Raw genomic sequence first — 12,911 nt, 5'->3', positions numbered from 1 at the left:
CCTATTACCGAGACTCAGCTTTATACCTAATACCAGGATTCATAAATAGAGATGGATAGGTTTCTAGTGCTTATTGTCCAAATGTGGGAGGCAGCTTGGACAACCCAGGCCAGAGTCTCTCCTATCTGGTCACTCATGCATAGTAGAAAGGATAAAAATAGGCACCTTGGTGAGGTCCTTGGGTCCAAGCAGATATGAAATAGAAGAAGAGGAAAAAAGGGGGCAATATAGTGTAGTAAGTAAATACTTCTAGTGTGGCAAAAAAGAAGAAACGTACAGTGTTTGGAGCTATAGTCGAGCTCGAGATGTGGTACAATCCTCGACTGTGGATATAGGTCTTTGGTATTGGACCAATGGGGTATGGTTCAATTATGGAATGTATACAGAAACACTAATATAGTGCAGTATGTCAGATATTCAAAGTAGTAGATAGAATATATATATAAATGCACAATCACATTCAGCGGAGCCTCCTAATGGCTCCTTACATAAGGCTTGAAGTGGAATGATCCCCACTCTGGGGTATATGAGTAGTCTTCTGTCTCTTGCATATGGGTAGGTTCAAATCCTCACCTTGGTATATAAAACATACAATGTGTTGTTAAAGTAAGATAATGTACTTGCTTGGTTTTGAGCAAAAAGTGGTTTTGCTCAATCCAAAGGCATAGGCGGTATGTTCCCCACCAAGGAAACTGATGTCACAACTTCAGGGTAATAGGAAGGTCCAGAGATGGCGATTGAGTATAAACTTTATTGGAAAAGTATTAGTAAAAACAATAAACATGATGGTATATGTTGGAGCACTGCAGGTGCAGATGATGAGTGAGTTCCTTGTAGTTGAGGTTTCAGAGGGAAAAGGAGTTTATAATCTCTTGTTCCACCATATCCTCCCCTCGTGGGCATAAGGTGTAAGGGAGCAGAGCTATTTCATTTAGGAGACTGGGCTAGAAGATTGAAAAAAAATGGGTAAAATATTTGAGTTGTGACATAAAGGCTCCCACAGGAGAAGTGGTAAATGTAGTCATACAAATGCAGGATGGCCACGGGTGGACACAGAAGAATTATAGAGTCAAACAAATCACTATAGACAGTGGCACATATGATTGTTACATGCTGATGGTTAGTACACTGAAAGTAATGTATGTATCATTCATATGATGCAGTATTCCTCCACCTGATGTTCTGCAAACAGTAGGACAGCATTTTCCATGCGCTGTTTATATATTGTATATAACATTTCATATATTTCATTGTATTTTACTTTATCATGATTGCAATGAGCTTATTTACCATCATTTATGCCTTTTACTTAGCAATATACTTGCCTGTCTAAAGCATAAATTCATTAATGAATTACCAGCCTATAAAAGTGATACATGTAGCTCCGCCGACATTAACTCCTTCAGTACTGAAAACATGTAAAAACTGTCACAATAGCTAGCTTTTTGCCTAGTTCTGGCCTGGAGGGGTTAAATGGTATTCATCCAACTACACAGATTAGTATCAATAGGTAACCCAGGCCTTTCATCCCATTAATCCCACTCTTTACACAACAACGGCTGCTTGTTTTCCTGTTATTTAGTTTGTGCCATTTGCCTGAAGCAGAAATATGGTGGCATATTCACTAAACAGCAAAGTGTACTGAATTGACAGCCAAATTGTTCAACGGAGGCCGAAGTAACCAATTTAAGAAAATTCTCCAAGCCATTTCTCGTTGTAGCCTGGCTGCTTTTACCTAGATTTTGCCATTTGGTTTTCAATTCATTACAATTAGCTGTTTAGAGAATTAACTTGTATGTAACATTCTAAATGGGATTTGCCCTGTGATGCCCTGTCCGCTAAAGCTAACTACCATTTTTCACCCAGGTCTTTTCAATTTTAAAAGAAGTGACCAGGTGAATTTTGCAGTAAAAAATATATTTTTATACTTATAGGAGTTTTTCCACACACACAGGTACTTTGTTTTAACCTATGACTCGTTAATGTATTCTCTAACCTTTTGCCCATACCTAAAATACAATTTGTTTTCACCAGAACGTGCAGTCTTTGATTAAAGGAACAGTGTAACTTAAAAACAAATATACTATTTTTAATGTAGATATGTTATTGTACTGTTTTAGATCCAGCCCCCCATACAAATTAAAAAAGCCTTTAGACGCACCTGTAATCCAGAACAGATCCTTGTAGCAGTCACTCCCCCTCTTCTGAGATTGTCAATACTGATCATCTCAATCCATTTTTTAATGCTTCTCATTAAGAAGCATTGGGGACCTACAGTATATACCAGACGCAGTTTGTCCATGTGGAACATATGCTTATTTTTTTAGCTTATTCCCCTGAAAAAATAATTAATTTTTCAGTTTTAGTTATCGATACAATCCAGGTTCTCCCGGTTTGGCATTGTTGGGACTTGGTTTGTTGCATCCTGTTGCTTTGAATAATCATCAAAGTTCTGATTGTCAGTATTCTTTTTATGACATATATTGTTATTTTGATTTACAATTGCCTCTCTGTTTGCAAATATGATTTAGTCACTTCAAGGTTAAAGTCCTTTCCTGTTTTGTTTGTGTCCTTTTTTCTCCACCCCCTGTATGACTATCAAAGGATCTCAGGAATTCAAGTTAAAGAGTTACTGATTACAGAGCAGAGTATTAGAACCCTCCTTCTAATGTATTCTCTGGATTTGAGTTAACTCATTCTTTCAATAAATGACTTGTGTTTTAAACCTTAATTTCTATTGGATGGATGCATGGATGGGTAGTGGTTGGATGGATTGATGGATGGATGTCTGGATGGGTGGTGGATGGATTGATGGATGCATGGATGGGTGGTGGATAGATTGATGCATGGATACATGGATGGGTGGTGGATAGATTGATGCATGGATACATGGATGGGTGGTGGATAGATTGATGTATGGATACATGGATGGGTGGTGGATGGATTGATGGATGGATGGATGCATGGATGGGTGATGGATAGATTGATGGATGTATAGATGGGTGGTGGATGAATTGATGGATGCATGGATGCATGGATGGGTGGTGGATAGATTTATGCATGGATACATGGATGGGTGGTGGATGGATTGATGGATGTATGGATGGGTGGTGGATGGATTGGTGGATTGATGCATGGATGGGTGGTGGATGAATGCATGGATGGGTGGTGTATAGATTGATTGATTGATTGATGGATGCATGGATGGGTGGTAGATGGATTGATGGGTGGATGCATGGATCGGTGGTGGATGAATTGATGCATAGATGGATGGATGGATGGGTGCATGGATGAATAGTGGATGCATTGATGGGTGGTGCATAGATTGATGCATGGATGCCTGGATGGGTGCTAGATGGATTAATTGATGCATGGATGGGTGCTGGATGGATTGATTAATTGATGCATGGATGGGTGCTGGATGGATGGATTGATTGATTAATTGATGCATGGATGGGTACTGGATTGATTGATTGATGCATGGATGGGTACTGGATGGATTGATTGATTGATTGATGCATGGATGGGTACTGGATGGATGGATTGATTGATTAATAGATGCATGGATGGGTACTGGATTGATTGATTGATTGATGCATGGATGGGTACTGGATGGATTGATTGATTGATGCATGGATGGGTGCTGGATGCATGGATTGATTGATTGATTGATTAATTGATGCATGGATGGGTACTGGATGGATGGATTGATTGATTAATTGATGCATGGATGGGTACTGGATGCATGGATTGATTGATTGATTAATTGATGCATGGATGGGTACTGGATGGATGGATGGATGGATTGATTAATTGATGCATGGATGGGTACTGGATTGATTGATTAATTGATGCATGGATGGGTACTGGATGGATGGATTGATTGATTGATTAATTGATGCATGGATGGGTACTGGATGGGTACTGGATTGATTGATTAATTGATGCATGGATGGGTACTGGATGGATGGATTGATTGATTAATTGATGCATGGATGGGTACTGGATGGATGGATTGATTGATTAATTGATGCATGGATGGGTACTGGATGGATTGATTTGGGTGTCTAATAGCATTATATTGAAAAGACAGGAAACTGCAGAAAAATAATCCAAAGATCACATTTATAATGCCAGTTTAACACAATCACACAGATCATGCATATGAGGACAAGATACTCAGTGATAACTATCTAAAGAAATACATTTAGCTAATACTGAGGCACATCTTGCCATCATAGAGTACATACATTATTGTATTATTAAGGTACAGGGATATATTATAATTGAATGGCATTAGTAATATATTATAAAATAGTTTCTAACCACTAAGCCCAGACGCAAGCCGCGGAATATCCCATAAAAAGGATGGATAGACATTTTCACATAATCTGGAAACTTACACTGAGGTTTATTCATTACACAGCTCAGTGTACTGAGTTAAAGCCCGAACTGTATAGCTCGGGAAGAAATAGAATAATGGCTGCCTGAGAGTAAAAGGGGTTGTAGTCCTACCACAGCTTAATAGTCTCTATGAAGCACCAACACTATCATCCAGGCCAATGTACCCTTTCAGCATACAGTATACATAAAGGGTTTGGTTTCACCGCATCAAACAGGAGGAACTTAAAAGGAATGAAAGACCAGAGAAGGTAATGCTTTGATTAAAAGCACATGTTCGGCCTTTTTTGTTCGTGCTGCTCGATTTGCAGTCAGAGATATTGAATACTAAAAAAGAGAACAAAAATTTGACTATATGCATAAATATCAGGCTTGTATAATCAAACATGAAAGACGTCTGCAAACCGAATTAAGCTTAGATGAAGCCGTTTGTTGATTTAGGATGTTCCAGTATTGCAACGATGTGGCGTCTATTTTAGTGTACTGTAATATGTGAAACATAAAGACTCCCGTTCATAGAGTTATATGATCCTTTGCACTGCTGCACCAAACTATATCCATGTTCTTTCTGACACTTTTTTTGTTTGTTTGTTTTTAGTTAAAATACATCCATATGTCTAATTGTCTGCCTGTGTGTATGTCTGTCTTTTTTTTCGGTGTCTCTGTCTTACAAGCCAACTATTGAGCTAACCAACTATCTAGCTCACCATAGATTTACCTTTCTAGCAAGACACATAACTATGGGGTCAATTACAATCCAGTTTTGGTAAAGGATCGATAACGTTTTTTTAATAACTTTTGGTCAGTTATGAAAGTGGTCACAATCCAGATTTTACCAAGCGGTTTTATGTTGGTACCAGCGCAGGATTCAATCAAACAAGATTGTCTTGAAACCTGCCCTAAGCCGTGATTTCATTAATAATCTCACGCTTTCGAGTTTGAGAGGTGTACAAGTTGGGGTCTTTGTGCATTGTCAATGACATCACTGGTTGAAAGTTACAGACAGCCAAGTCTTAACATTGGTAATGATGACATGTGAGCTATGTAATAGGAACGAAAGCCATTACTTTCCATGTGAATATTGCACTGTGCTTCTTTAAGGTGTTTCACGATATCTGACTTTTTAGGTATTGTGCAAATGTGTATTTATTGTGCAATTGATTTCACTATGTTATAGTTTGTTACAATTCATTTTTGTTCTTTAATTAGTGTAATTAATTAACAAGGAATCATTAGTTCATACTACTCATACACTTTTGTACACTGCTGTTTGGTTTCGTTGTTCCATTAGTGTCAGTTATTCCTCATCTTCAATATTGTGATTGTGTGTAGGACTCTTTCTCAACATCAAAAATATATGATTTCATATCCTCCAACATTGGGGTCCCGAGACACAGGGTGCTGGTGATAGGGCATAAAGGGGGCATGCCAATGAAGCAAGCTGGCCCACTGAGAACAGGACATGCAGGGTGCACTGTTTCCTTGGGCCCCGAGTGCACCATTAGATGCGCTCTTGCTACACTCTTTGGGGACAGATCCCTGGTGCCCCCAAAAGCAGGATAACAGGGAACAAAGTCAGAACGATGAGAACGAACCCTAAAAATCAGGACTGTCATTACAAAATTGGGATGGTTTGGAGGCATGTCTTTGGCATCTGTAAATGTATTGATTTAATATCACATGAGATTGTAATTGTAATCTTTCTATCTATCTATATATCTGTCTATCGGTCTGTCTGTCTATTTATCCATCCACCCATCTATCCATCTGTCTGTCTGTGTCTATCCGTCGGTCTTTCTGTCTGTCCATGTTAATAGAGAGAAAGCAATGTATCGTTGAATCCTGCACTCCAAGCGAAGTAAACACGGATCTGTGTCCTGATCTAGAGTCACCTGTTCTCATGTCCACACAATTCTAGTACTGTTATCATATAGTGATACAAATTCAAATCAATGCCATTTATAACGCATCCTCAGCCAAGTCTACTGGCAGTGCTGACAGCAAATACCGTGCTTTACTGTTTAAAACACAAACGCAGGGGTCTATCCCTTAAAACTAAGAGCTGTAGGGATATGAAACGATAGCTATTACAACTTTAATTCAAGATTATACAATTATTTACATTGTAGCAGCATATTCTGGTAAAATAAGATAAACAATTTGACATACAGGGACAGCATGTGAAGGATAACCTATCCATAAGAGTTTACAATCTAAAAGAATAGCTGAACTGGAAAGATTCTATAACTCTTCTCAGCTGTTTTTGCAGCCCAACAATTTTTTTTTGCCCATTTTCCATATTTATCCCATTTATTGAGTAAATTCCCATAAAAAACAATTAGAATATTATAAATCTTCAGTTGGAACGATTCCCCTTTAATTCATCGAATGGCTGATAGGAAGAAAAGGGCCTACAATAAGTTAATCTTACTCGACCTCATGTAGCACCTATTGGTCTTTCCAATTAAATTTAAAGGGACACTATAGTCATCAAAACAACTTTCGTTTCATGAAGTAGTTATGGTGTATAGATCATGCCTCTGAAGTTTCACTGCTCAATTCTCTGCCATTACAGGAGTTAAATCACTTTTGTTTGTTTTATGCAGCCCTAGCAACACCTCCCCTGGCTGTGACTCACACTGTCTCCATGGAAAAAAATGGTTTCATTTTAAATCAGATGTTAAAGGAAGTGTAAACATTAGATGACTCTTTACAGGAAGTGTTTATGGAAGGCTGTGTAAGTCACATGCAGGGAGGTGTGTCTAGGGCTGGATAAACAAAGTGATTTAACTACTGAATGTCATAGATTGCTGAGGCATGATCTATACACCATAACTGCTTCATTATGCTACGGTTGTTTTGGTGATTATAGTGTCCCTTTAATAAGATATCTGTACATATACCAGGATTCTCTGCTAAATGTTACTTATTCATGAAAAAGTGCTGACAGGGACTTCCACTGATTTGCTTGAGTGCTTCTCATTTTTATTATTTTATAACTGATTACGTTTATTCACTAAAGTGAGAAGTCAAAACGAATTCAAAGCAAAATTCAAATTTAAAGCTAAAATAGTCTAACTGGAAGTACAGTGAATAACCCTGTAAATGTCACATGTCACTGTATAAAAAATAATTACATTCTGCACAGCTACCTATATATTCCCTATCCCTAGTTTACGTTTCTGCTCGATATATGTACTTTATGAAAAAAATGTTCATAAAGTGATTGCATGGAATTCTATCATCTGAATTTATGTCATATGTGTGTGTCCCTTTAAATCATTGACAACTATCTTATTCATATAAAATAATTCATCACGTGTTCATTCAGTGATTTTAGTGCTGTATCCTGTTGCCACAGATAACATTCTTTAGAATGCTCATAGTTCAGGGTTGAATCGGGCGTTGCGTACATATGTTTACTTACCACATGTTGACTTGCCTTATCTCCCATTCACAACCACTAACCTTTACGAATTACACAGAGTTTACTGGCCCCTTGAATTCCTTGATAAAGCAAAGTGAACACAGTGACTCATGCACTCTTTGTATGGTGCCAATTGGTTTACTATAAAGGGGAGCATCATTTTAACATTTCGTAAACATTACGGACATTACATGTAAGCTTACGTTTGCATCGTTGGGATTTGGGAACACTTTCTTGAACCCTATGTTTTGAGTGCGATTCTACAAGAAATAAAATGTTCTCATACTCCTATGAATAGCCTGCCACCGGACCGATTTACCTTCTTACAGGAGTGGCGTACCTCTCTATTGCCTTCCTTTTGATACCTCTACTCGCACCAGCCATGATGTATGTCTGATAATGGGATTTAGTGTTACATAGTTGTATCAATTATTGAGTTTTTGTATCTGAAATAATGATTTTTTTCTTACTTCCCTTTTAGACGTACTATTTCAAAAATAGCGCTTTCTCAACTTTCGCAATTTATTACGTGTTGTACTAAACTATATATTGCTTTACTTTTTGCAGGCACAAAAGTAATATTATGTTATTGAATTGTTCTCCTTAATTTGTTTCCTAAATGGTATCACAAGGTTTAAACCAGAATCATTCAGATTTTTTTTTAAAGTTGTTGTGGTGCCAGGAGATCCATGGCACCGGCTTATCTGTAAGGGTTAAACCGTTAACCAATGTTTTAACCCCAAAGTTTTGAAATCAGAGCCATTAGGCTCTGTCCTTCTCCTCTTGTCCGAACTTGGATCAGGAAGTCTCAGACAGCTACAGATAGGGATGCTGCTGATTGGCTAAGAGCATAAGCTGATGCTCTGAGCCAGTTACTAGCTCCCCATTTACAAAATGGCCTGGGAAAAATATGTATGGTTTTTCAAGCCATTTTTATGAATGGGCTTAGGGTGATCAGTGGCGCCCCTGTCCACGGCTGTCCGAGGTTTCCTAATTCAATCCTTGGACAAAAGTGGAAGGAGCCAAACGGTGCTGGATGAAAACTTTGCAGTTGACTATGAAAGGCAAGCTGGTGCCAGGAACCATAACAACTTCAATGAAGGTTCCTTAAAGCTGGAAGACAACCTGGAAAACCATTGAATTTGGAGAATTTTTTCATTGTGCCTATTTTAGATGAATAACAATAAAGGCTTGCATGCCTGTGGAATATGGAAACATTTTGCTTTGTAAGTAGAGATACATATAAATCAACTCCCGCTGAGTTGAGGCCATTAGTTTGTAACTGTTGAGAGGAGAGAAGACAAATAGGTTTCTTCGGAGTATGTCATTGGAGATCGCCGACAGTTATTTTATAGAATGGAGATCTATTATACAAGCACGGCAAAAATTCTACAGTTGTATGGTGACACATGCCATCCTTAGCTTTGAATTAGCCGTTACCCTGGCCTTCTGCACAGCAAGGTTCTAGCAAACTATGATCCAAAAATATCTAGAATTAAACGCACTCCTTCTGTATCCAATTATTGTGAAATACATGTCATGGGGAAGATGTATTGTTCCAGTCCCGAACAGCAGCATTCTGCAATAAGAATGTGACGTCAGTATATTAGCCTTTTCTTTTTTAACTCGTCTCTTAAAATAGAAATTCTCTCATGAAATAAAATGTATGATTTATGTTGAGTTGTTTTCCAAACCTTCCGTCAGCCAAAACTAATTTTCCACTTAGTCTGTACACTTTTTTTTTTTAATTCCTCTGTACATCTTACAGTAACAACTGGAAGTAAACATGACAAAAATGTACAGATCAAATATAAACATGGACAGTCTGCTTTTGGAGAGAGAAAAAAAAAACCTTAACCGTTTGACTCCCAGTCTGCTACAGTAGACTAAAGAGAAATAAGATTCAATTTTAAAAGGTCTGCTTTGAAAAGTCAAGTTAAAAAATAGTCCATGGTTAGGGTGATATTGCGTTTTGTTTAATTTTTTATAAAGGTGTTATTTCATACAGTACAGTAAAAATATTAAATGTTGAAAAATAATAAATACATTTAAAAAAAAACAAATAAAAATAGTGTACCCCACACACGCAGGATTAGGGTAATTTAGGCCGTTTAAGGTTAGGAGACTTATAGTTTGGGTTTAGTTAAGGTTAGAGGTGCCTGTTTTAAGATGCCCTGTTTTTTTCCACCAATCACTCTTTGCTAGACTTAACCCTAGCCCCCAACTCCAAAAAGGCTACAAAACATAATCAACCCCTAACCCTGTTTTAGTTGGGCCACTTTGAACACAGCATGTTGTTTAACCCCTTAAGGACCAAACTTCTGCAATAAAAGGGAATCATGACATGTCACACATGTCATGTGTCCTAAAGGGGTTAAAGGATATTTGATGATTTTGTTCAACATCATAACCGCACATCACTTATCTGGGACATTTATAACGCACTAACTGCACTTATTCACTAGTGACATTATAAATGTATTTAAAAGATAAGTGTTCAGTCCCACACTGCGCTTGTCTTTACATTTCAATTGAAGGAGATAAAGCATTACAAATATGGAAAAAGTAAACAGAAGTGGAAACCACAGAATTTCCCATGTTTACTGCAATTCTTCAGCTTCTCAGATGCATCATATCTTTCCCAGATGATCAAAGCTCTTCATCTGTTTTCTTTGGAAGAAATATACATATATCATAAAGCTCTCCCCACCATTAGTTAAAAAGATTAATATTTCAGCATTGGTAAGTCAATTCATTCATGAAAAATACAAGAAGTACAATACTACCAATTAACCTAAATATGTATGTATGTTTTTTCATGAATGAAGCTATTGTAAGACTAGTAATGGTCATGGTACCAGGAGAGCCCTGGATCCATCCCATTGTAAGTAATTAAACCATTTTAGTGTGACTTGCCAACTTACCTGGGTCCCACGATCAACAGCCCTTGATTTCAGTCTTTTACTGCATCCTGTTAGCTTACAGAGGTTATGGTACCTGGAGTCCACCGGCATTGTCTTACCATTGTCTTAGTGTCAAAACCATTTCAAACAAACTGCATCTCCTGCTGAGCTATAATTAATATGGAAGCATTGAGCCTGAGCAGCAACAACACGGTGGTGATACATTTTAGGTGTTTACTTGCAATGGGCGGCCTGTTATAGGCTGAGAGCATCCTGATACTCTCAACTTATCACGTCCACTTCCTCACTTGGTCAAGCACAGAAGAAGCAACAGTACGGTGCCTGGGCACACACCTTTAGTGGCAATCTATTAAAAATCGGTTAGATTTAGAAGGTAGGTCGCCATCACTACTTTAGATGAAGTGATTATGGTGCATGGAGTATACCTTTCAAATGCCCCAAAATGCTTTGCCAGAAAGCAGGGTAATAGATTTCAAAGACGTATATCGCTAAAATTAGCTGTGGTGGTTATGGTGCTTGATAGCCCCTTTTAGTGAGTTCATTTTTACTGTGTCCGTGTGAACTGACTGTAGAAGCTAACAAGCGTGGGTGTTTGCGGCTAAAGCAGGGACTTATCTTTTTGTTATTTTTATTGATTGTTTTTTCAATAAACATTTTCTATATTATCTTTATATTGCATTATATGAAAAAGAACGGTTCAGCGTCACCCCATAAACATATATTTCATCCTTCCCAACATCAATCGCAAATGGATTACATTTTTGTTTATATCTGATAAATGTTATTTTATTTCTCAGGTTAACCATACTGCAGTCAACAATGAAACCTACCAGGAACGACTGACACGGCTGGAAGGTGACAAAGAGTCTTTAATTTTGCAGGTAATCATTCCGATTATTTATTAGACTTCACAATCCATGCGTTTCATTAGTTAGGGGGCCTTGAGATTTTATGATTGTTTCTATTTATAATTATTATTGTAATTTATGATGCACCCCCACAATTTTCTAATTGGGTTAGAAATTCAAAATGCTTAATGGTAACGTGTGTGCTAATTAAAGGTAAAGTGTATTGATAGATAGGCCTAGATTTTATTGAACTATTGACACTAGTAAATATATAACCGTTCTCTTATTAACATATGGGATAAAGTTACTAATCTATTACTACGTATATAGTTCTCTCATGTGTGAAACCGTATGGGACTTCAGTGAACTAAAGCAAAGGTTAGTGCCGACAAAGGGTACATGAGGCAAGGGAAAGAAGTTAGATGGAAAAATTAACTTACCGTATATACTCGAGTATAAGCCGACCCGAATATAAGCCGAGGCCCCTAATTTTACCCCCAAAAACTGGGAAAACTTATTGGCTCGAGTATAAGACTAGGGTGGGAAATGCAGCAGCTACTGGTAAATTTCTAAATAAAATTAGATCCTAAAAAAATTATAATAATTGAATTTTTATTTGCAGTGTGTGTGTATGAGTGCAGTGTGTGTGTGTGTGTGTGTGTGTGCAGTGTGTGTATATGAATGCAGTGTGTATATGAATGCAGTGTGTATATGAATGCAGTGTGAGTGCAGTGCGTATGTGTGAATGCAGTGTGTATATGAGTGCGTGTATGAATGCAGTGTGTATATGAATGCAGTGTGTGTGTGAGTGCAGTGTGTATATGAGTGCAGTGTGTGTGTGAATGCAGTGTGTGTGTATGAGTGCAGTGTGTGCAGTGTATGTATGAGTGCAGTGTGTGTGTATAAATGCAGTGTGTATATCAATGCAGTGTGAGTGCAGTGTGTATATGAGTGCAGTGTGTGTGTGTGTGAGATGCAGAGCCTTGGTGGGGGGGTGGGCATTTTAATATATTTTTTATTATTATTATTTAAATTTTTTTGTTATATTATTTTTTTTTTATTACTATTTTTATTATTGCTGTATTATTATTATTTTCATTTTTTTGGTATATTATTAATGTATTTATTTTTATTACAATTAGACATATTTTTGTCCCCCCTCCCTGCTTGCTAGCGTGCCAGGGAGGGGGGCTCCTTCCCTGGTGGTCCAGTGGGATTGGTAGTTCAGTGGGGGGGGGAGAGGGGTGCTGGCAGAGCTGTACTTACCTTTCATGCAGCTCCTGTCAGCTCTCTCCTCCTCCGCGCGGTCTG

The 12,911-nt window shown here is 37.8% G+C and overlaps 1 protein-coding gene across 4 annotated transcripts in view; it reads left to right on the top strand.

The window, feature by feature from the left end:
* The window catches only part of PPFIBP2 (PPFIA binding protein 2), a 152,117-nt gene that overhangs the window by 56,125 nt on the left and 83,081 nt on the right, over window positions 1-12,911 (top strand). For all 4 annotated transcript variants that reach the window (XM_063437799.1, XM_063437800.1, XM_063437803.1 and 1 more), the window contains one exon: window positions 11,550-11,633. In XM_063437799.1, coding sequence (XP_063293869.1) covers window positions 11,550-11,633 — 84 coding nt within the window. The remainder of the gene's footprint in view (window positions 1-11,549; window positions 11,634-12,911) is intronic.

This window comes from Pelobates fuscus, chromosome 12 (genome assembly GCF_036172605.1).
Source record: "Pelobates fuscus isolate aPelFus1 chromosome 12, aPelFus1.pri, whole genome shotgun sequence".
NCBI lineage: Eukaryota > Metazoa > Chordata > Amphibia > Anura > Pelobatidae > Pelobates > Pelobates fuscus.
The sequence above is the reverse complement of the archived record's forward strand: the minus strand, read 5'-3'. Positions and strand labels throughout refer to the sequence as shown.